The 23437-nt window shown below is 40.1% G+C and overlaps 1 protein-coding gene and 1 non-coding gene across 5 annotated transcripts in view; one reads left to right on the top strand and one right to left on the bottom strand.

The window, feature by feature from the left end:
- KIF5C (kinesin family member 5C) overlaps positions 1–23437 on the top strand; it is a 91818-nt gene that overhangs the window by 61085 nt on the left and 7296 nt on the right. For all 4 annotated transcript variants that reach the window (XM_020785676.3, XM_020785678.3, XM_078376750.1 and 1 more), the window contains exons 12-24: positions 582–757; positions 4508–4576; positions 6618–6824; positions 7544–7690; positions 11370–11558; positions 11678–11795; positions 13398–13474; positions 14422–14531; positions 15796–15897; positions 17304–17364; positions 18532–18603; positions 19349–19453; positions 21815–22031. In XM_020785676.3, coding sequence (XP_020641335.1) covers positions 582–757; positions 4508–4576; positions 6618–6824; positions 7544–7690; positions 11370–11558; positions 11678–11795; positions 13398–13474; positions 14422–14531; positions 15796–15897; positions 17304–17364; positions 18532–18603; positions 19349–19453; positions 21815–22031 — 1650 coding nt within the window. The remainder of the gene's footprint in view (positions 1–581; positions 758–4507; positions 4577–6617; positions 6825–7543; positions 7691–11369; positions 11559–11677; positions 11796–13397; positions 13475–14421; positions 14532–15795; positions 15898–17303; positions 17365–18531; positions 18604–19348; positions 19454–21814; positions 22032–23437) is intronic.
- LOC140703442 (U1 spliceosomal RNA) lies at positions 2187–2348 on the bottom strand. Its single transcript, XR_012082838.2, has one exon. It is a non-coding gene; the product is annotated as a U1 spliceosomal RNA (small nuclear RNA).

Here is a 23437-nt window from a genome sequence, read left to right as displayed (position 1 = left end):
GAGGTGTTTGTCTCTTGCAGCAAAAACATAAAATTTGTGGTTGGATGTAGATTTGCATTGTTATGAATCGAAGGCTCCTGATACTTCCTCTGATGCCTCCTTTTGCCAGTAGCTCTCAGATCGACATTCCACAATCTTCTGAAAGGTGCTCTGACCCTTTAGAACAGTACAAGGGGCAGCTGGAGGAAGATTACTGCCCAGTACCTTGTTTAGAACCAGTGTATTTCCACTGAGCGTACACATCTGTGTGTAGCCCAACAAACCTTAAATCAACTTAAAGGTGGAAGGATTTAACAGAAGGAGTTGGATGGTTCATCCCTGATACTTCTTTTGGCTAATTAATATGCCGTAGTTGTTTCTCTTCCTTCATACTCCAGATTTCAGAAGGGCATATCTAATCACATAGCTATGATTCCTTGGATGAGTTGATTTATCTATAATTCCAGTCCAGTCTAGTAGACCACTAAATAGGATGACTGGAAAAGAACTGTAGGACACTAAAGATAAATAGTCTGTGAACCATCGAGTTTCCCACCTTTTTGCTTTATCGTGGATTCTGTCAAGTTCTGTTGTGTCTGCAGGAGAGGCAGTTCCTGAGGAAGAACAGATCAGCGCTAAGGACCAAAAGAATTTGGAGCCATGTGACAACACACCCATCATTGACAATATTGCACCTGTTGCTGCCAGTATCTCAACAGAGGAAAAACGGAAATACGAGGAAGAGATCACTAGCCTCTACAGACAATTGGATGATAAGGTCTGTAAATGGTTTCCTTGCAGAACTTCTTAGTTGGAAATGAACTTAGACTTGCATCCAAATAATGCTTTGAGGTGAAGTTTGTGTTTGTTCTGGAAAAATAAATGGATCGTTCCAGTTGTAAACAATAACAAACTGCCATAGCTATATGTGTTTTAACAGAGTCAATCTCTTATTTCAAGGGCAAGAAGAAATATTTGTTCCACTAAGTTTTTCTGTTCATTTCCTGTCCCATCCTTCTGCAAATCAGAGCTACTACTTGTTTTACAACAGTTCCTAGAAGACTGCCTCACATTCTGTGTTGTGTAGGCAGTTCCAGCCTTTCAGCTTGCATGAAAAATCCAGGGTAAATGCGCTAGTGCTCTGAGCCTTAGTTCTCTCAGAGATGATCAAAATGTATGTAGATTGTATCACTTCAGATTGCAGAACCCTTTGTTTGAATGTTTACTGATGCAAGAAAAAAATTAAATAAATCCCTGCATGCTGAATGCACCAAATGAAAGGGCATTTTATGATGCAAGCCTCACTTGCAAACTAAAGTGACATGTTTAGAGTCTATAGATTATCTGTCTCAATCACGTCTGCATGAATTGGAGGAAAATATAGGCAGAGTTCTTGAGCTGAATTGTTCTGAGATTTTACTCCGGAGTAAGTGAACTCATAACTTGTGGCAATAGATTGCAGCTAGTTAATGAGGTGTAGATCACATGCCCAGTACCTCAGTAATTAGCTGCAATTCACCACCAAAACTTACACAGTTTCACTTATCTAGAGTAAAATCCCAGTCCAGTTTTGATCCTTACCTAAGCTTAGAATGCTACAATAGCTCCATTTCATGCTTCTGATGAACAGACAGTGGCTGTGTTCAGAGATTGCAGTCCTTCTTCTCCTGATTTGGAGAATCAGCAACAATCTTAAGAGCGACTCTCCTCTTTTTCCTTTCCTGGTTTGAACATCATAGTAAAATACGATTGAAAGAAACCAGGAAGTACAGTGGTGCCTCGCAAGACGATTGCCTCGCAAAACAAGGAATTCACTAGACAGAATTCACTAGATGGTGACTTTTTTTTGAGCAATGTTGTGCTTCCCAAAACGATTATTCCTATGGGCAATTTTCGCAAGACAGTTTCCCCCTCCAAACCCTGTTTCACAAGACAGTTCCCCCCCCCCCAATTGGAACCCCCCAAAAAGTATATGCTGCTGGGACAAAAGTGTATGTTGCTGGCTTTTCAGGGTCTGCCTCCTGGAAAAACACCAGCATACACTTTCTCCCCCACTTTTTTTGGGATAAAAAAGTAGGTCTTATGTAATTAATATGTTCCAATTGGGAAGGGAAACTATCTTGTAATGGGCTAGGGTTTCAAATTTAAATGATAGAGAGTGGTGAAAATAGCCAGAAACCAAAGGATAAAGAGATTGCAAAAGAAAAGAAAAGAAAAATCATAAATCCTCTTATTAACATAAATTATGCAGCTGAGTTCCCCACATTTAGGGAAATCACAGGGATCAGCAGCACACCCTAAGTGCAATGAATGAGCCTCCCCCTGGGAAAACCATTTTTATGACATGGTATTTCTCTTGAAAGGTGTAACTTAGAATGGCCGTTGCATCTCCTACCCCATTCTGTCCCCTAATAATACCTGTGCACTAGAGGATTGTGGGAGGAACACTTAGCCCCTGATGGGTGTCTCACAGGGCACCCCAAAACACTGAGGAGCTCTCTTGGCCTCTGGCAGGACTGGGGCTGTGCAGCCCTGTATTGAGTGAGAGGTGCAGCCAGGGGGTCACCATGACTTGGGGGACAAGCCACAGAAGGGAGTTTGACTCCTTTTACCCCCTTTTTCTCTCTTTTGTTGCTGGAGAGAGAAAGCTATCTGAGACCCATTGAATTTCCAAAGGCAGTGCAGGTGAGGGGATTGCTTTTCCCCAAGATGGTATGGGGAACTGTGTTTTGCAAGACGATGTCTTTCTTCTATGGATAATTTTTGCAAGACAGTGATTTCCCCCCCAATTGGAACGCATTAAATAGATTTCATTGCATTCCAATGGGGAACTGGGTTTCACAAGACGATGTCTTCACAAGACAGCGATTTCCATGGAACGAATTAAAATCGTCTTGTGAGGCACCACTGTATTTTATTGAGCTGAGTGTGTGTGTGTGTGTGGGGGGGGGGAAACAGGAAAAGCTCACGCTTGGTTCTCTATTCTGAATTATCCTTTCCCATTCCAGTGCTTTCTAGTTGTTTTGTACTAGAATTCTCAGTAGCCCAGGTAGTATGCCTAATGGTTAGGAAAGGAAAGAGTGATAGTACAGAGCATTTAGAGGGCACCAGGTTAGGGAATTGCTCTGAACCATAATCTGGGTGGTTCCAAATGCAGTCAGTGTAATTGTGCATTTTTATTATTTTGATTTCTGTGTTTTTAATCCCGTTCATTGTAAAGAGTCTGAAGATGGAAAAAAAGAAGTGGTTGAACAGCCCATGTTTATACACTTTAAAAAGCCCTTCTCAAGGTTAAGGGAGACTTCCAGAGCAGAGCAAGTGGCTGTTACCTGAAAGCGTCCCCGTAGGAATGCTTAGGAACCACTTAGGAATCAAAGTAGTTGCTCCCTTGCTGAGTGGGTGGATGTAACTTCTTATTGGTCAAGTTTCAACTTGGATATTAAATGCCTAAATGCTCACAATTGTGTGGCACTTGAGTAATTATAAAGATCAGTTGCCACGAAGATACACACATTGAGGCTTGAATCCTGTTTCTTCATTTTGCTCCCACAACAATGCCCTGCTGGAAAGGACCAACGTTTTCTGACCTTATATGAGGAGTTATCCAGTACTATCTTGCACAAATGTAAGACCAACTCTCTTTCAGATGGGAACTCATTCCTTTTGTCTTCCGAATGTGTGACTTCCTATCAAATAAGGAAAAACATTTTTAAAACATCAGATAACAAAGGAAAACAAAACATTTTGCATCCATATATTAAGTGACTAATGCAGTTTACATTAAAAGTAGTTTGTTTGTTTGTTTGTTTATTGATTTGATTTGATTTGATTTGATTTGATTTATATCCCGCCCATCTAGTATATTCTACCACTCTGGGTGGCTAACAACGTATTATGTAAATTCATACTTAGAGGGAGTGAGAGTAAGCAATTTTTGTAATAGATGTTAGCATTCTATATATAAAATTTATCTCTTCTTTTAAAGAAAGAAAATAACATGGAGTTGCTCTGGAAGCAGCTGCAAATTTCAGGCAATGTTTACTGTCAGCATTAGGCAGGCAATTATAAAGTCTATATTTTTAAATGAATCGAAATGAAATGAAACTCTTACTGGAAGCGGTTGCAAATTTCAGGTGTTATTTACTGATGGCATTAATGAAAGGAATTTAATGAAAGCAGGATGAAGCCAGTCATGGTTTGGGGATTCAAAAGATTTTTTTTCTGTGGAACTAGCAGATTTGATATTAGTTCATTAAATTAGGCAGTTCTAAGGATTGATTTATGGCTTTGGCAATTTACGTCTTTAAAGGTTGATGCATTTTAGTAAGAAAGGTCAGAATGAACCTTTGTACTGTGCAGAGTATAATGTAAGAATTATTGATTCCCCCCCTACTGTCCTCTGTTGAACAGTTGAATTCTCATTTCCTTCATGTTAAAAATTTGATGAAAAACATGGGCATCCATTTTTATGGTTCAGGGTACAAAAATATCAAAACAGGAAAAAAAATCTCTTTTTCATTAACTGCAGGATGATGAAATTAATCAACAGAGTCAATTGGCTGAAAAACTAAAGCAGCAGATGTTGGATCAAGATGAGGTAAATAGTGATGCAAACAGATGATGATGATGATGATGAAGAATGTAATTATTAAAAGTAGTAGAAATGGATGGATTTCTTGTCCATTTCAGTTTTCCATGTGCTAATTCAGAAGCCTGATCCTTTCCATTTCCAGATTAATTTTTTTTAATTGCATGTACTTAAGTATTTAATTATGTATTTTAATATATTTTCCTCACAAATACTAAATGTATTGTTGTTCAAAATACAAATTTCTAAAGCATAGAATTTCCATGAGTTTTGATGTGTCCTTTTAGCTTAGAATGTTAGTGCATAATTTAAACAAGCACAGAATCTGAAGGATAACTATGATCTGAGTCTGGAAATGTGAATCAAGTTGGCTGATGTTGAAATGAAAAGCGAACAGAACCCTTGAGTGTCCCTAGCGATTGTGGTAGTCCTACAACAGATCACACATTCCCCATGTTTTCCCCAACATTTGGGATTCTCCAGTCTTGGCTTCACCAATTCACCTGGTCCTTGCTTTAAACATAATCTATTTCTATGTAGTAATTGTAAGATAGTTTTCAAAATTAAGTTCAGTTGTGTCTCAGTGCATCCTGAAAATGTAAGAGCCCACAATTGCAGAAATAAGGGAAAGACTTTTCTCCCCAGTATTGTTCAATGCTTTTTCTAATATAGCTACCAAGTTAAATATAAACGTTAGTGATTGAAGCCCATTGGGCTAAATTCATTCTTTTGAGAGATGCCATCTCTAGAACTCCACTTGCTGGCCTAAAAGGAGAAGAGGTGCAGAGGAGTTGGCATCTCTAGTAAATGAGCACGTTTCCATTATTCTTCAGGCAGTGGGAGTCGATGAACTAAAACTGATTATCTAAATGCCTTCTAGAAAAAAACTGCTGTAGCAATCTTGCATCTGGATTTCTAGAAGGACACAGCTTAGCTTGGAACTGAGCGCTTTAAATTTTTATTTTTCAGATAGACTTGTTTGTTTGGTATCTTCTGTAATACTCTCTATGGTTGTTTGCACTCCACTCACCGATACGTGGGCTGCAGGGTTCCTCCCTTAACTATAGTTTTCCTTAATTAGTCAGAGCACTTATTTCTGGCTGATTAAGCTAACAGATTCATTGCTAACATAAGTGTTACAAACCAAAAACATGCTGTTCTAATACCGTACATGTTCCTTTGCCACCAATTAACTTTCTGTGTGTCACACAACTATTTGCCAGAACTAATGCACCATCTGTTGGAAGCTGGATTTCTCCACTCTTTAATGTGGTGCTTCATCTTTAAATCGTGTAGGCTAAAGTTCTGTGTAAAAAGATGCTACCTTCTTGTAGCCTTGTCTCCACATTTAGATACCCTTATGAATTTGGGAGAAGGAGCATCTTTTGTACCATGGAAAAAAAAGAGGCAAGGGTTATAGTTCCGTTGTTGTAGCAAACATTTTGCATGAAAGAAGTTTAATAGAGCTGTAAAAGTCTCCTGTCTGAAACGCTGGAAAATTACTTCCAGTACATATAGAGACTATTGAACCAGATGAATTAGTGGCCTGCCTTTATATAAGCCAGCTTCCTATATTCATGCATATGACACACTTCTACAAAGGTGTGCTTAAAAGTACATACAGTATATAGTCTCAACATCCTCTTGTGTTTATCTGTATGTACTTATTTATTAGTTGTTGTTTTTTAAAATCATGAATGATCACATGTTCTACTAGAATTCCTCTTCTGAGACTTTAATTTGTTGTAGTTACTTTAATAGTATTTTTATGTTAAATATTAAGAAGAAACTTACGTAGGAGCCCCTTTCTGTCAGGGAATGTGTAAGCCTTGCTTGTCCTGTTCTCTCATTGTAATGTTGGATTCAGAGCCTCAGCACCAAACTGTGCCTCTTTCCACGCTTGCCATATTCAGTGTGTCTGGAATGGGTTGTGTGTGTGGGGGGGGGGGGGGAGGAGGTTACGTGATGATTCAGCTGCGATTCCTGTTGGCTTGCTCATCAAGGTTTTCCAAGTCGTCTGGGCATCTTAATGTTTCGATCTCTTTCATAGCTCTTGGCCTCCACTAGAAGAGATTATGAGAAGATCCAAGAAGAACTTACTCGGCTTCAGATCGAAAACGAGGCTGCCAAAGAAGAGGTGAAAGAAGTCCTTCAGGCTCTGGAAGAATTAGCAGTTAACTATGACCAGAAGTCACAAGAAGTAGAAGACAAGATGAGAGCTAATGAACAGTTGGCTGAGGAGCTTGCACAGAAAACAGTAGGACCTATCCTTGTTCATCCTCGTATGTGTGTATGCCCCCATGATTTCCCACCTGCACCTCCCTGTGTTAATTTTCTTGAGTTAAGCAACTGACTACAGGGAGTAATTACAAATGCTATGAACGTTCATTAAAGTTGCTATGATAGAAATGGGTGTTGTAGTGGGAAGGTTCTGTCTGTATTCTACTTTTATGCTTGGTGGTTTTTAATTCCTTTTTATTAGTGAGTATTGTAGAAATGTTGCAAATAAATAAACCATAAATATAATCAGGAGTAGTTGCTCTTCCCGCCAAGCGAAGGCACAGCCCTGCATGTCTCACCTTTGCCCAATCCCCAAAATAATGCGTACTAAAAATACGAACATTGGGTTTCAAATCCAGATGAATTTTGAAAAATGTATATTTTGAAAAAGTGACATTAGAAAGAGCGCTACACTAAGAGAGAGAAAAATGTATCTAATACGAGGTCATCTTTTTGACTATATAGAGAACTGAAATTGTTGCATGTATCCTGCATTAAGGGTGATGGGCAGCTCCTGGCTGTCGCTGATGGTCGTGGTTCCTTTCAGGCCAGGGCTCCTGCCCGTTATGCATTTAAAGCAAGAGGTACAGCATAACCATAGAAAATGGAGTTCTTGCAAAAAGTGTGAAAAGTATGCTTTTTTGCCTTATTAGGTCACGATAAATCTTTTAATGCTATCCATAAACTGTTTTGCAGTCTGCCCTGATAACTACACAGAGAGAGTTGGGGCAACTGCAGGAACTTAGTAACCACCAGAAGAAGAGAGCCACTGAAATCTTGAATTTACTGCTTAAAGACCTGGGAGAGATTGGAGGAATCATTGGCACAAATGATGTTAAAACGGTAGGTTGGCTATTTTGAGAAGAATTACAAAGTGGTTAAGAGGAAAATACCCAGAAGTTGCCTATCTTCTAAAACCAGTTAAGGTTATATAGTTGGATTTCAGCTAAGCCGTTCTCATTCAAGCCCTTGGGAATGTTAAATAGGTTTTCGTCCAAATGCCTTGTTTTGAGGAACACATTTCAAAGTGCTAGTTAAACATAGGCTGCTTCAAAAATATGACATGTCATAGAAATCCTCCCCTTAGTTATTACCTATGAAGTTCTATAAGGTTTGGGTCCAATCTACCTGAAAGACTGTATCTCAGCCTCCCTAGTTCTTAAGATCATCAGAGGCTGCCTTCCTTTCAGTCCCATTGCCATCGTACACACATTTGATGGGAGCTCGACGGAGAGGGGCGTTTCTGTGGAACACAAGTCTCTTGAGAGGTTAGGCTGGGCCCCCTCCCTTTTATCCTTCCTCTGACAGTTGAAGACCTGCCTCTTCAGTCAGGCTTTTAAAAATCCTGTCTGACACTCTGGATGCTGGTTTTATCCAAGTAATTTTGTTTTGAAAGGTTTAAATATTTTAAATGTATTTTAATTACTATTATGGTTCAACTGCTTTTAATGTACAATTTATTGAGTTTTTAAATTTTAATTAAAATTATGAACCACCTTATGTCTGTTCATCGGGAGAAAGGTGGCCTATAAATGAGACCAATAAATAAATAAATAAATAAAGCTTCCTACACTGGACATAGTCAGGTGCACGTGAACCTTCTTGCATATGTGCTCTTCTCCATTCATCTTGACAGAGACAGCCATTCTGTGCATCCAAATCATCCTCTTGTGTCTGTTCTGTGCTGTCAAATCGGAACTGACTTATAGTGACCCTAACAGGGCTTTGAAGGTGAGATATTTAAGGAGTGGTTTTACCAGTTCCCCTCCCTCCAGTGAGTTTCCTTGGCTGAGCAAGGATTCAAACCCTGTTCTCCAGAGTCCTAGTCCATCACTCTGTCCACTACACCATGCTGGGAATCCCATTATCTGCATTAGACTGAATGAAAATATATTGATTTGTCAGCATTGTTGTACCTATTAAAAGGCGCTAGCACTCTGATCATTTTTACTGTGTAGATCGGCCCTGCAGACATAACAACAACAACAATAGTAATAGTAATAGTAATAGCTGTGCATAACCTCAGAAGTGATTTGTGCTAGCTCAGCATGGAGTATGCCTTTTGTTTTATTTTATTTTTACTCCTCCTTTCTCCTTAAAAAGAATCCAAAGTGGCTTACATCAATAGAAGACAATATTTAGAAGCTAAAAACAGTAAGTATACAAATATCACAAGAGAATATATTTTTAAAAAAAAAATATGTTAAAACTGTAAACAAAATGAACACAAAAATGTATAAAAAGCAGCAAGGCACAACAATTCATTTAAAAGCCTCACTCGGACAACCAGTCACTAAGGGAAAGCCTGCCTGAAGAGAAAGGTCTTCATCTGTTTGTGGAAGGACAGCAAAGATGGGGCCAGCCTGGCCTCCTGTGGGAGGGAAAGTTCCAGAGCTTGAGAGCAGCCGCAGAGAAGACCTTTTCCCATGTCCCCGCCAAGTGTATTAGTCAAGGCAGTGGGACCGAGAGAAAGGCCTCCCCTGATGATCTTAACATCCAGGCAGAGATAGATTGGACCCAAGCCATTTTGTTTGTTTGTTTGTTTGTTTGTTTGTTTATTTATTTATTTATTTATTTATTTATTTATTTATTTATTTATTTAATTTATATGCCGCCCACACTACCCAGAGGTCTCTGGGCGGCTTACAATAATTAAAATTCAATACAGTAAAAGATAAAATAATTAAAATACAATTAAAATACAATTAAAATTGCCATCAGACCCACAGCTAATATTATTTCAATTAAAAGCCTTTGGGGCGTTATAGATTAAAAACAACACTTTGAATTGTGCCTGGAAATGAATTGGCAGCCAGTCGAAGTGAAGTAATGGGGGTGGGTTGATTATGTGATCCCTGTAGCCCCAGATCACTCTGGTGGCAGCATTTTGGATCTGCTAAAGTTTCCGAACACTTTCCAGAGGCATCCCCATGTGGAGCACATTGCAGTAATCCAGCTGTGATGTAATTAAGACATGTACCACTATGGCCATCAGACCTCTCTGGGAACAGGCACAGCTAGTGGACTAGTTTTAATTGAGTTAAAGGCACTCCTGGCCGCCACTGAAACGTGGACATCTAGGATCAGAGATTGATCTAGGAGCATCCCCAGGCTTCACATCTGTTTTTTTCAGAGGTAATATAACACCATCCAGCAGTCTGTTTCTTACCTAGAACCTCTGACATAGTATGTGAATGAATACCCACTTCTGAGAAATATAACTGTGATGCTGATATATTTATTCTGTCCTGCTTGTGAAATTTCCATAGCCATCTGATTTTTTTTTATCAGTGCCTTACTTATAAAACTTTAAAAAATGTCCTTGGGCAAAGGTATATTGTTAATTTTTTTGCCTCGCTTCCGTATGAATCTCTGTGAATGCAATGTTTATAGGAAGCTGGTTGCAAATAAAATGATCAATCAGTCAGGCAACTGTAGGAAAATTCTGAACTGGTAGGCTGTTGGTCTGATCTAACAGATCTCTCCTCAGGCTCTTAATTGGCCTTTTGATCTCTTAATTCAGTTTCTTGACCTGCTACATGTACGTACTGTCCTTTATTTCTAGTGCTTGGATATAGAATATGCCGGTCTTGCATCAGCTGTGGAGAAAGAAATTGTGTGTAATTGACAGCTTTTCCCTTCAGAATACTTGTGAGCAGGTGCTTAGCTAGTCAATAGTTGTAATTAGTTAATACTGTGAAGAAAAAGTTGTTAATTATGCACAATTCCCTCTTTCATAACTCAACCAAGACTTGTGCATTGGCCTCTGAGATCTATCTAGTGGTGCAAACAGAAGGTATGGAATCCAATGGCTAATACAATCCAAGTTTAGTTAATGCAATATTCTGCTCATGTTTTCTTGAATCTTTGTGCCCCTGCTGTGATAATTCATTTAGAAATGATAATTAAAAACAAAGTTAGTTTTATAGCATTGAAGAATTAGTGATCATGACATGAACCAGAACCAACTTTCAGGTCCAGGAAAAGAAAACATTAAAGTGGGGATATATAAGGCCACTATCCATGCACCATCAGAGGGGGCTCAGTGGATGTATCACAATCCTAATCCTAGTAGGAACCAGATAGAAACATGTCCAGTATGTGAACTGGTGCCACAGTAGATCTGTTTTGCTAAGACACCCAAAGATGGTACATTTTCTGTTGGGACCACCCTCGTAGAAGCTGAAGTTTGATGGAACTGTCTGTCTGTCTATCTATCTATCTATCTACTGATAATTGAAAATGTTGCAATAATCTCTTAACACTTTCTAGATAGCCGTGAAGCTTTTAAAAACCTGAAATATCTGGCAGAGCAAAAAGGTTTTAATTTGGCATCGAAAAATGAGCAAGGAGTCTTATCTGGGAGGAAAATCTTTAACTTTAGCATTAGATATTAGGAAGGAACAGTGCCAATCAAGGTCATTCCTGTATCTCATACTAGCAGTGTCTAGATTTCTCTGGGATATACGTAAACAGAATTCACTGGTACACTTCTTCTCATTCAGCAGTTTTGTGTGTTCAGTTGGCAGATGTGAATGGAGTGATTGAAGAGGAGTTCACCATGGCACGGCTGTATATCAGTAAGATGAAGTCGGAGGTGAAGTCTCTGGTGAACCGCAGCAAGCAGCTGGAGAGTGCTCAGATTGACTCCAATAGGAAAATGAATGCCAGTGAGAGGGAACTTGCTGCTTGTCAGCTCCTCATTTCACAGGTTATTGAGATGTTCTCCCCCACTCCCCTCAATCTAATTAATTTCCCCCAGGTTTTCACTGTACGTTAAACAGGGGTTTCCCCTCTCTCCTTCTTTTACTCACTTTCCCTTTTCAATAGCATGAAGCCAAGATCAAGTCTCTTACAGACTACATGCAGAACATGGAGCAGAAGCGAAGGCAACTGGAAGAGTCACAGGATTCGCTTAACGAAGAGCTGGCTAAACTGCGTGCTCAAGGTAGCATAGTTTTATCCATTTAGGAGTATTCTATTTCACATGTATTGAGCTGGAAAACACCCACTTGGTTTCTCCCTTGACCCCTCAGCAGACGTGGAATTTGAGTGGGACTTCTGTCTTGCGATTGTGTTTTGCCAACCTTTTTTTTTCATTCCTGGAAAATACATCCAACTAGTCAGTACAGCAGGCTTTTCTGATCTAGGGGACCACTATCGGTTTGGAGACATTTACGATATATTTGAACTGCTAGTTTTGCGTGTTAAAAGAAATAGGGAATACAATACAACGAAATTTGTCATTTAATGCAGCAGCCTATGAGAACCTTGTACCACAAATACTATGTGGCATGATTAAAAGCACAACTTTCTTTTGGCGTCTTTGCCGTTGCATGGCAAAGGCCACAAGACTGTTGAGCCGCAAAAATATCAAAGCCATTATGAAATTGTGTCACCACATTTTGTACATTTTGGTACTGTATTTATTTACTTTCTGAGGTTTGTAATTTGCCCTTCAGTGTCGATTGGCACTGGCATACACATTCCCACCTGTCCCTGTGTTTCATCAAGTGAAGGGAACAAGCTACATGTCTTGTCGCTGCCACCAGTTGATTATATCAACATTGTCTATTATTAATGATAGAGGTCCAGGCAATGTGTCATTTTAAAAAGATCCAAATGGAAGTTGTTTATTAGTACAGGTGATGAAGGTACAGTCAATGTTGTTTCTGAACACAGCTCCTACATCATCCACCCTCAACCGCCAACCCCCTCTTTCCACTCCCAAACTCCAAATACACAAATCCTCCCTCTTCCCCCTCCTGCCGAGACACTTCTATCGGGTGAATCCGCCTCTCCAGCATTCTCATTGGTACATGCAGATTGTCTATTAATATTCATGACCTGGGCGGGCGTCACACTGATGTTCCTGAAATTAGCCCTAAGGATTTGCGACAACGTGAATTGGCAACAGCTGGCAGGAGAATACTGTAGAAGAAAGATGATTGTATCGTTACATAACTGTTACATAACTATTTGTAATAGTTAATATGGCACTGGAGAGGACATACTTTGTTCTTGAAAAGTACAAGTTAGCAGTATCTTAGCTCCAAGTTTTCTAGCTAAACATCTCAATTTGGATAACTTGATTCACTTCAGTTTTACTGACAATGTAAATAAGGGCAAGGTAGATACACTTACATGTAAGAGGAATTTACAAATAGAAATGTTTAAGCAAAATGTTTCAGTTTCTGCTTTCTTCAGTTGCTCAGGTAAACGTATATTATTTCCCAGATGGGAGTTAAAAAAAAAACTAGGGGACAGGGTGATTAATGATGTTACGTGTTGCTTTCTAGGTTAAGTCCATGAGTAGTTGTTAAGGTAGCCAGTCTGTAAATCCAGAATTTTTTCTTCTTCTTCTTTTTAAAATGTGTTTGGGTTTGGTAGTATTTCTTTTCCAACCAAAAACAAGTCGGGACAAGGTAGAAATATGTCGAAAGACACTTTCTGTTTGCAGAAGTAGTACTTGTTTGGAATTGAGTGGCATTGTGCTAAGTGGTTCCACAATGAATAGAAATTGCTCAGCTCTTAATGTTTGTTTTAACAGAAAAAATGCATGAAGTCAGTTTCAAAGATAAGGAGAAGGAACATTTGACAATGCTGCAGGATGCAGAGGAAATGAAGGTAACACTCACTGGATTACCCTCCCTCCTGCCACCATGTCCCAGTTTCTTTCTAAGAAAGCTTCTCAGACTGATGATTAAAGTAAAAACAACAAAGAGTCTTGTGGCACTTTAAAAACTAAGAAGTCTTAATTGGATGTTGGATGTTAGTGCTAACAGGGAGCACATAGCCAGCATGCAAATGTATAAATGAATAACATCACTGCCCACAAACATATTAATGTTCTTGAAATAGTAAAGGAATTCTAGTGCCAACATGCTACACCAAACATGCTGGCATGTTCGTTCTGACTTACAGTGATCCAGGGTTTCCTATGTATAGAGTATGCAAAAATAGTTTTACTAGTTTCTCCTTTTGCTTGTGGCTTGGGACTGGACCTAGTCATGCAGATGTCAAGACACGTAACCTCATTTACTCTGTGTGATCTTTTTTCCCAGAAGGCACAGTGAGGATTTGAGGTCCTTGTCTACAGCCATGTGTTCCAATCCTCTGAACATACCATCTCTTCCACCATAATCACATCTTAAAGTTTATATTATCAGATTTTGCAGTATGATCTGGTCACATCGATAGTGGCTATGGCAGTATCTCATCAGAAGTACTGACAAGACTCTTCCTGCACATCTTAATAATTGGTTTCATTAGGTAGACTAAGGCAACGTAAGAATTTGGTATGGGAGCCGTAGTGGACGAAGCTCCTCTCCTTTGAATTCTTAAGAGGCTTTTGGATCCACAATAGAAACTCCCTCTAAAGGAGAAGAAATCCATTTGCATGCAATTATACAGGCCAATCCAAACAATTCTAGAAGGTGAAAGGAGCTCATGGTGGGGTCTCTGGTTCCAAACTACTTTGGGAAGGCTTTGTTTAATTTTTTTAAAAGGTAAGTACTTGTTCAGAAAACAGGTAAACTCATGTCAATATCTTCATCTCCCTCTTCTGTGAATAGAAGACACTGGAGCAGCAGATGGAAAGTCACAGGGAAGCCCACCAGAAACAGCTGTCTAGGCTGCGGGATGAGATTGAGGAGAAACAGAAAATCATTGATGAGATCAGAGAGTGAGTTCACGTTTTGTTCATCTTTGTTGGTTTTCCCAAAGTGCATACACTTACACACATGCACTCATGCACACACCACCACCACCGACATATATTTATTTCCAGTATTGTTCTGGTACTAATTTAAATAACAAAAAAACATGAAACTATGTTAGCCATAAATTGCTCCCAATTTAAAATAATAAAAAGTAATCTGCATCTCTGCCCATTGTTGGTTGTAGAACCCCAGTATGTGCTCTCTTGTGATTCTTTAGACCTTTTTGCTGTGCTGTTCTCTAGCAATACATAGTAGTGGTGCAGTAATCTAAAGTCACCTTTTTCTTTGTTTTCCTATCCGGCATTAAGAAATCTCTCATTCAAGAGCTGTCTGTTTCTGTAGACCATGGGTGGGCATGGTTCTCCAGATATTATTGGATTGCAGTTTGCATTATCACAGTCAGCATATCCTATGGTTAGACTCCATGAAGGTCACCACATCACCCACCCTGGCCATAGATGTTATAGACATTTAAACTGCTGTTCAGTTTCTTTCACTGACGATGAAAAGTACGCAACACTTCTTCTCCTTCACTGCTACCTTTCAGATACTGCTTATTTTCATACATAATACACTAGATAACACTGTCACAGGCTGCAACTTGTACCCAGATGAGAAATTGATAAAGGTGTGATAAAGACAAAGTTATTAGAATTACAGATGCATGCATCTTGCTGTGAATTTTTCTCCATCCAGTTGCTCCTGAATACTTTTATTCATATGCAGGTGTGATTATATGAGCAAATGTATTGTGTGATTTAATGATGCATGAACACATCTACTAGGCTGTCATCATTGCTGTAGGTGACTTTGCATAATTTCTGGAAGAAAAGCAGTGGGTGTGTGACTTGAATAAAACCCATGGGCATTGCTTATGTGGCATTCAGGTTAATACGAGGAATGCAAGAATACGTGTGTGTGTTTGGGGGCCCCATTGGGCATGGTGACATTTGAATTAGTGGAGATTAATGACCTATTTGTACAGTGGGATTAGATTTTTTTTCCTGCTTTGCATCAGCAAGACAAGCAAGAATCAGTAGAATTATGATTGTGAGTTGTTTGTTCATGAATAAATAGAACATTTCCAAAATGCAAAATGAAAATCTTTACTAAATGAGTATCTCAGAGAGTAAGTGCTGTGGGTGACTTTGCTCTAGCGTCTTGGGTGGTATTTTTTTTCCTCCCACAAGTAACAACCTGTTTCTAGCTTCTTTACTTTTCTTTCAGCATGAATCAAAAGCAGCAACTGGAACAAGAAAAGCTGAGTTCTGATTATGAAAAATTAAAAATAGAAGACCAAGAAAGGGAGAAGAAGCTGGAAAAGCTCATGTGAGTTGACAGAGCCTTCTCTTTGGCTTAGGGCTGATGGCTCCCATTCCAATAAAGTTCCATCCAGGGAGTCATCTTCCTCTCATGGGGTGATTCTTTGTCACTCCTGATCCATTCTCGGGCTGCAAGGCAATGACGATGGATTGGGCTCTCCTCTCTTTCTGCTGTGGTCAGCCAATGAGCTTTGTGCTTCAGTCGGGACTTGAACCTGGATCTCTGTTGTTCCAGGCCAGCACTGTAATCAAAATTCCGCATGGTCTCTGGAAGGGATTCTAACTGCCTCCCACGGTGGTCCTCTAGTGCACTGGTTCTTAACCTTGGGTTACTCAGGAGTTTTGGACTGCAACTCCCAGAAGCCTTCACCACCAGCTGTCCTGACTGGGGTTTCTGGGAGTTGCAGTTCAAAAGCATCCGAGTAACAAAGGTTAAGAACCACTGCTCTAGTGCAGTGGTCCCCAACCTTGGGCCTCCAGATGTTCTTGGACTTCAACTCCCAGAAATCCTGGCCAGCAGAGATGGTGGTGAAGGCTTCTGGGAGTTGTAGTTCAAGAACATCTGGAGGCCCAAGGTTGGGGACCACTGCTATAGTGCACAGGTATTAGCATAAGGTAGCATATTTATTTATTTATTTATTTATTTATTTATTTATTTATTTATTTATTTATTTATTTATTTATTTATTTATTTATTTATTACCCGGCCTATCTGGTCAGTGTGACCACTCTAGGCGGCTGTGCACTAGAGGATTGTGGGAGGAACACCTAGCCCCTGATGGGGGTCCCGCAGGGCACCCCAAAACACTGAGGACCTCTCTTGGCCTCTGGCAGGACTGGGGCTGTGCAGCCCCGTACTGAGTGGGAGGTGCAGCTGGGGGGTCACCATGACTTGGGGGGGTCAGGGGACAGAAGGGGGTATGAAGTGAAAGGGCCATTCCAACTCATACCTTGCAGGGGAAATACCATGTCATATATTTAAAAAGTGCTGGTCCTTCTGCAGCCATAATGGCACCATCCATGCACCAAAGAGAGGTATCAGGTGGCTTGGGAAAAATTCTGACGTTTTCAAAAGTGCAATGAAAAGGAAGAACATAAAGAACAGAGGGCCCCTAGTAATATTGTAATAAGGATTGAGCATTTCAGTGACTGCAGAATGCTGAATGAAAGGGAATATTTTCTTTGTTTTGAAGAACTGCTGTGAAAGCACAGTATTTTAGCCCTCGCCAACTTCCTTTTGGCAATGGGGTCTTTTAAAATGCAGGGCTTCCAGAGTGCCCGGAAGAGATGGCTACACAGGTTCTTCTCAGGTGTAGGGATGCATAAAAGGGATAAGACTGTTCACTTTCCCAGGAGCCACATTATCTTACTTAGTTTTTTGGTTATGCAGCATTTTTTTTCATCTGTCACCAGATTGCTTAATGATAAACGGGAACAAGCAAGAGAAGATTTGAAGGGACTGGAAGAAACAGTGGTATGTATTTAACAAATCTACAGTGGCGTTTTTTAGAGAAAAGCCACCATCCATTTCATACCTCAGTTTCGTATTTTTCTTGTATTTTCCTTCCGGTGTCTTAAAAGTCAGTGGTTCAAACTGTTTTCTGAAATACACATCATCTTTTCTCTTCTGTATCTACTGTGTGATATCGTGACTATATTCTTCATAATAATAATAATGCCATTTGTAGTGATACTCAGTTCCCTATTTTCAATCACTATCTCTATCAGACTTTATCAGGCAAAACCCAAAGAAAAAACACAAGACAAAAACACCTGGCACCTTAAAGACTAACTGTTAGATTTTAATGTGAGTTTTTGTGGGTCATGTCCATTTCATGATCTATCAGAGTGTTGGTTTTAGGCATAAAATTGGTTATCAATAATATATGTTAAATTAGGTATAAATAGATTATATATTATTGTCTCTTTAATGTTATTTCTATTGCCTGTAATGTTTATCATTTCCAAATTCATCATCTTTAAACAAATTTATGATGAAATACTATTTCATCACAGCACCAAATGGATACATGCCATTGTGCATTATATGTTAACAGTGGTCTCTATGGCTTTATTCAAGCATTGGAAAGCGTGTCATCTCTGCCTCAGAAATGGGGAAAGGGAGATTATTACTCAGCTAGCAACTCCTCCATTGTCTCCATTTTTGTCATACTGCACTTCATAGCTTCTCCCTGACATCTAAATAACACAGAGAATGCCATCCATTCCACTGTATTGGACCACAGTAACGCTGCAATGAAACATTTCAGATACCCCCTGTTAAGAACACTGTACTTGTAGGACACCTTTATTTGTATTTCTTAGCTATAAGACACAGATAGGTGACTTTTGGAGGGCATTTTCCACCACTTGCACACCCCACTTGCACACCCCACCAGCCCTTCTTGTAAAATCCAAATGTAAAAACCCACTTGCAGTCTTTGCATGGGTGTGTATTTTACAGCAAACCGGGTACATATTTTTTATATTAGAGATGCATCATGCACCTTGAAGAAGTCTGGAACTATGATTTTTTTTTCATTTCCTCCTTTAAACCTGTGGTTAGGGTGGGGGCACATGCAGCTCACAGGGAGGGCTTTTGCTGTGACATCATGTGCTTTTCCAATATTTGTCCTTACAGGCTAGAGAGCTTCAGACCCTCCATAATTTACGCAAACTCTTTGTCCAAGACCTCACCACCAGAGTAAAAAAAGTAAGTTGTGGCTTCTGAAGCAGGTAAGTGATACAAACATTACAAACTTCTCTAATTTGCTTTGGCCAAGCAATGGTACCAATTACTCCAGTGGAGGGCAACTGTGTTTTGACGAAATATATTCTCAGAAGCAGGTATGTAAATAAGTGCGATGCCATTAGCATCTCATCCCAAATACTGAAGGAGAAAGCATCTTTGAAAAGGGCATTTTCATAAATGGTGGATTTACACCATGGTAACAGAAATCAGTGGTTCCTGGTATGTAGTCCTCAGCAATATCACAGGGCCACACTATACTTCCCTGTAGTGTTTGATGAAATAATCAAAAACCCCTGATTTGTCTTCTTATTTAATTAAATAATTAATTAAAGCCACATGTTGAAATAGTAAATGGAATCTTAAAGATCGTGAATCTTAAATATTTGCAAATCTGAATTGTGAAATGGATCATTTTAAAAGAGTTGGCACAATATTGTTTTCCTTGTTCCCTTGAGCAGCACATGTTTGTAACCCAAGATTATTGAGTTATTGATGCAGAAATATTACAATCTAGTCAGACTAAAATGTTTTGCCATTGCTATTATTGCGGCTCTAGCCACACCACCAGTCACTCCGATAATACTAGTTTTAGTCTGTAATGCCATTATAATGACTATGACCATTCCTCGCAATTGTGTACTTTTTAACAACAGTTTATTTTCTGTATTCAGACGCTCAATTCAAATTTGTTTCTTTGCTTACACAGAGTGTGGAGCTGGACAGTGATGATGGAGGTGGGAGTGCTGCTCAGAAGCAGAAGATTTCCTTTCTGGAAAACAATCTGGAACAACTTACGAAGGTTCACAAACAGGTGGGAATATCACTGGGGTAGTTTACTAACTTGTTTGCTGACACTTTTACTTATTCTACCTGCCTTTGATAGAGAGAGAGAGCATACAAGTCATCCAGCAAACAAACAGAAATAATTTCAGGATCACAAGGATTTAAAACAAAAGAGTGCTTTTGCTTTCTGGAAATAGCCTGTTGGAACTGAAGTAGGGAGAAAGCAACCCAAGTTCAAATGTTGGTTTTCTTTTTCATCATTAAACAGTAGCCTAAATCCCACTGGCATTTTATGTCTACATAAATACAAATTGCATAATTTTGATCTTAAATTGCTGCAGGTAATGAAGTCCAATGTAAATTAAACAGGGATTAAAAGCCGTGGGGGATGGAGAGAAAAGGCAAAGTGGTGTGTCATGTTAAAAGTAATTTTTGTGTGCATTGTCTTGGATCAGCATCCACTTCTTCAGACACAAGGGATGCAAATAACCATATCTTCAATATTTATACATATCCTCATAATGGTAGGTGTCATGACCAGATGAGGATACAGATAGACAGGTAGACTGACTTAAGAAGTGGATTTTGATCCATGAAAATAAATCAGTATTTAAGATGCCACAACATTTTGCCCCCTTTTTGCTCCTTTTCCCCCTTTTCTCTCCATTAATTTTGCAAACCTACTCAGAAAGACTAACATGGCTGTTTATTTGGAAGTAACCATGTACATGGTAATGACCAGTGCATTCAATAAATGTTACATTACACCTACCTTTCCTGTGGCTGACTGTAAATATTACATTCTATGCACAGACGCTGCCAAAAGAGATTTCTAAGTGGCAACACTCCAGGTGGCTGGCAGAACATATGAAACTATTTTATTATGTGTGCTACCCAGTTACATTCAGCCATCTCTGTGCTAGTGCTATATATCTATATGGCTGTCGTTTGGGAATACTGCAAGAGCCAGTGTGGTGTGATGAATAGAATGTCAGAGTGGGACTCAAGGGACTTAGTTTCGGATTCCTGTTCAGCTGACGAGGAGATGGTAATGATAAAAACCAGCCCTTGAAATATCTTGCATGCCTTGAAAACCCAATTAGGGTTATTGTACATCAGAAGCAACTTGATAAGCATATGGAAGTAAGTACTGCACCCTGTTAAACTAGTGAAAACGTCAATGGTCTTTGAAATGTTACAGCTATTGTGTTATAACAAGGAAGCACATTTTAGTGGTCTGTATGTGTGGGTTCTGAAATTCTGATCTCCTCCCTTCTCCATTTCCCTATTTTTATCTTTCCCCCTTTTTCCTTTCCTTGAAATCACCATAGGGGGTGTGGGACAGATCACAAGTTAGCTTCCACATGGACACAGCAGTGCTATGAAGAGTAGCAAAAGCAGAGGCAAGGAGATAAGATGTTAACATCATTGTAAACTTGTGTCCATAGTTTGACCGTAGAGCGTTGGAGAATTTTGAGTTTCTGATAAAATTCTCATTTGGCTACACAGTAGAAGTACACAGATCCACAGAGGAGAATTTGTAGGAGAAAGAATAATAAACATTTCTTTACTTACAGGTGCTTGAAATTACAGTTTTGTGTATACCAGTGATGGTGAACCTGTGGCATGGATGCCACAATTGGCACGCAAACCATAAGTTGCTGGATTGCCACTCCCCCCCCCCCCCCCCCAGTGCAGCCAAACCTGAGAAGGCAGCTGCAGCCGCAGTACTGGTGCTTCAGCAGGCAAATCTGGAGCAGCTGGCACTGACAGCGGATCTGGGGTGGGGTTTTGAGGCACCTCCGTGCCGGGATTCTCCCTTCCGCTGCCACTTCCACAGCCACCGCGGCACACCGCCCACTGGTCCTCCCTCCCAGTTTGGGCACGTGAGCCCAAAAAGGTTTGCCAACACTGGTGTACACTATTTTCTTTATTGCACACATGCTAGCAACCAAACAAGCAGGTCAACAGCAACAAACCACTGCCACTAATCAATGAAAGATGTTGATAGAACAGTCAGCAGAGAGGCAGGGTCCTCTTTGAATTTCAAATGCTGGAAGGAACGATTGGTTAGTGCTGGATAGATAGTCTCCCCAGCCCAGGAAAGTCCTTACCAGTCACTCAAGCTACAGACAGAATGCAAGGTTGTAAATAAAACTGCAGCATGAAGTTGGAAAGATTCTGCCTTCCAAATAAACCTGGTATATGTGACTTTTTTCTTGTGGATGACAGTCTGGAGAAGAAGGAAGAGTAGATCATCAAGTTCAAATACATTTGAAAAAAAAGCCATCCGAATAGGCTTTGTGCCCTTTCTTTGGTGTAAGCTGAATTTTTAAAATTCATTTTAATGAGTTAATTAACAACCAGCTCTTTAAAAAATCTTTTAAAGCTGGTACGTGATAATGCAGATCTTCGTTGTGAGCTTCCTAAGCTGGAAAAACGACTTCGAGCTACAGCAGAGAGAGTTAAGGCCTTGGAGAGTGCACTGAAGGAAGCCAAGGAGAATGCCATGCGAGACCGGAAGCGGTACCAGCAAGAGGTCGATCGCATTAAAGAGGCAGTGAGAGCCAAGAACATGGCAAGGAGAGCACACTCTGCTCAGATTGGTAGGTGTTCTTACCTAAGAGGATATTAAAAGATTGTGGCATGTCCCAGGAATGCTATGGGGTTCTCTGATTCCTTCAGTATTAAACTGTTTGATGTGTTAGGACAGTATAAGACTTCGTTTTGGAAGAACGTTCTTGCAATGTGGCTCAAGAGGCTCAGGATTTCGTGTTTATGACACCCATCTTTAAAGCTTACTGTGTTAAAGCTTACTGTAGTGTCCTGTCTTGCTCATGCGTACAGTTGCTAAGAGAGGGTGTATGTCCCTCTCAGCTAAACTGAACTTCACTGGATAAGGGTTTATAGACATTTAGGGCCAACCACAGTTGCTGACCTTGAGCCAGACATCCTGGAGAGCGAAGTCAAGTGGGCCTTAGAAAGCCTGGCTAACAACAAGGCCAGTGGAGGTGATGGCATTCCAGTTGAACTATTTAAAATCTTGAAAGATGATGCTGTTAAGGTGCTACATTCAATATGCCAGCAAGTTTGGAAAACTCAACAGTGGCCAGAGGATTGGAAAAGATCAGTCTACATCCCAATCCCAAAGAAAGGCAGTGCCAAAGAATGCTCCAACTACCGTACAATTGCACTCATTTCGCACGCTAGCAAGGTTATGCTCAAAATCCTACAAGGTAGGCTTCAGCAGTATGTGGACCGAGAACTCCCAGAAGTACAAGCTGGATTCCGAAGAGGCAGAGGAACTCGAGACCAAATTGCTAACTTGCGCTGGATTATGGAGGAAGCCAGAGAGTTCCAGAAAAATATCTACTTCTGCTTCATTGACTATGCGAAAGCCTTTGACTGTGTGGACCACAGCAAACTATGGCAAGTTCTTAAAGAAATGGGAGTGCCTGACCACTTTATCTGTCTCCTGAGAAACCTATATGTGGGACAGGAAGCAACAGTTAGAACTGGTCATGGAACAACTGAGTGGTTCAAAATTGGGAAAGGAGTACGGCAAGGCTGTATATTGTCCCCCAGCTTATTTAACTTATATGCAGAATACATCATGCGGAAGGCTGGACTGGAAGAAACCCAAGCCGGAATTAAGATTGCCGGAAGAAATATCAACAACCTCCGATATGCAGATGATACCACTCTGATGGCAGAAAGTGAGGAGGAATTAAAGAACCTTGTAATGAGAGTGAAAGAGGAGAGTGCAAAAAACGGTCTGAAACTCAACATCAAAAAAACTAAGATCATGGCCACTGGTCCCATCACCTCCTGGGAAATAGAAGGGGAAGATATGGAGGCAGTGTCAAATTTTATCTTCCTGGGCTCCATGATCACTGCAGATGGAGACAGCAGCCCTGAAATTAAAAGGCGCCTTCTTCTTGGGAGGAAAGCGATGACAAATCTGGACAGCATCTTGAAAAGCAGAGACATCACCTTGCCAACAAAAGTCCGA

This window comes from Pogona vitticeps, chromosome 1 (genome assembly GCF_051106095.1).
Source record: "Pogona vitticeps strain Pit_001003342236 chromosome 1, PviZW2.1, whole genome shotgun sequence".
Taxonomy (NCBI): Eukaryota; Metazoa; Chordata; class Lepidosauria; order Squamata; family Agamidae; genus Pogona; species Pogona vitticeps.
The sequence above is the reverse complement of the archived record's forward strand: the minus strand, read 5'-3'. Positions and strand labels throughout refer to the sequence as shown.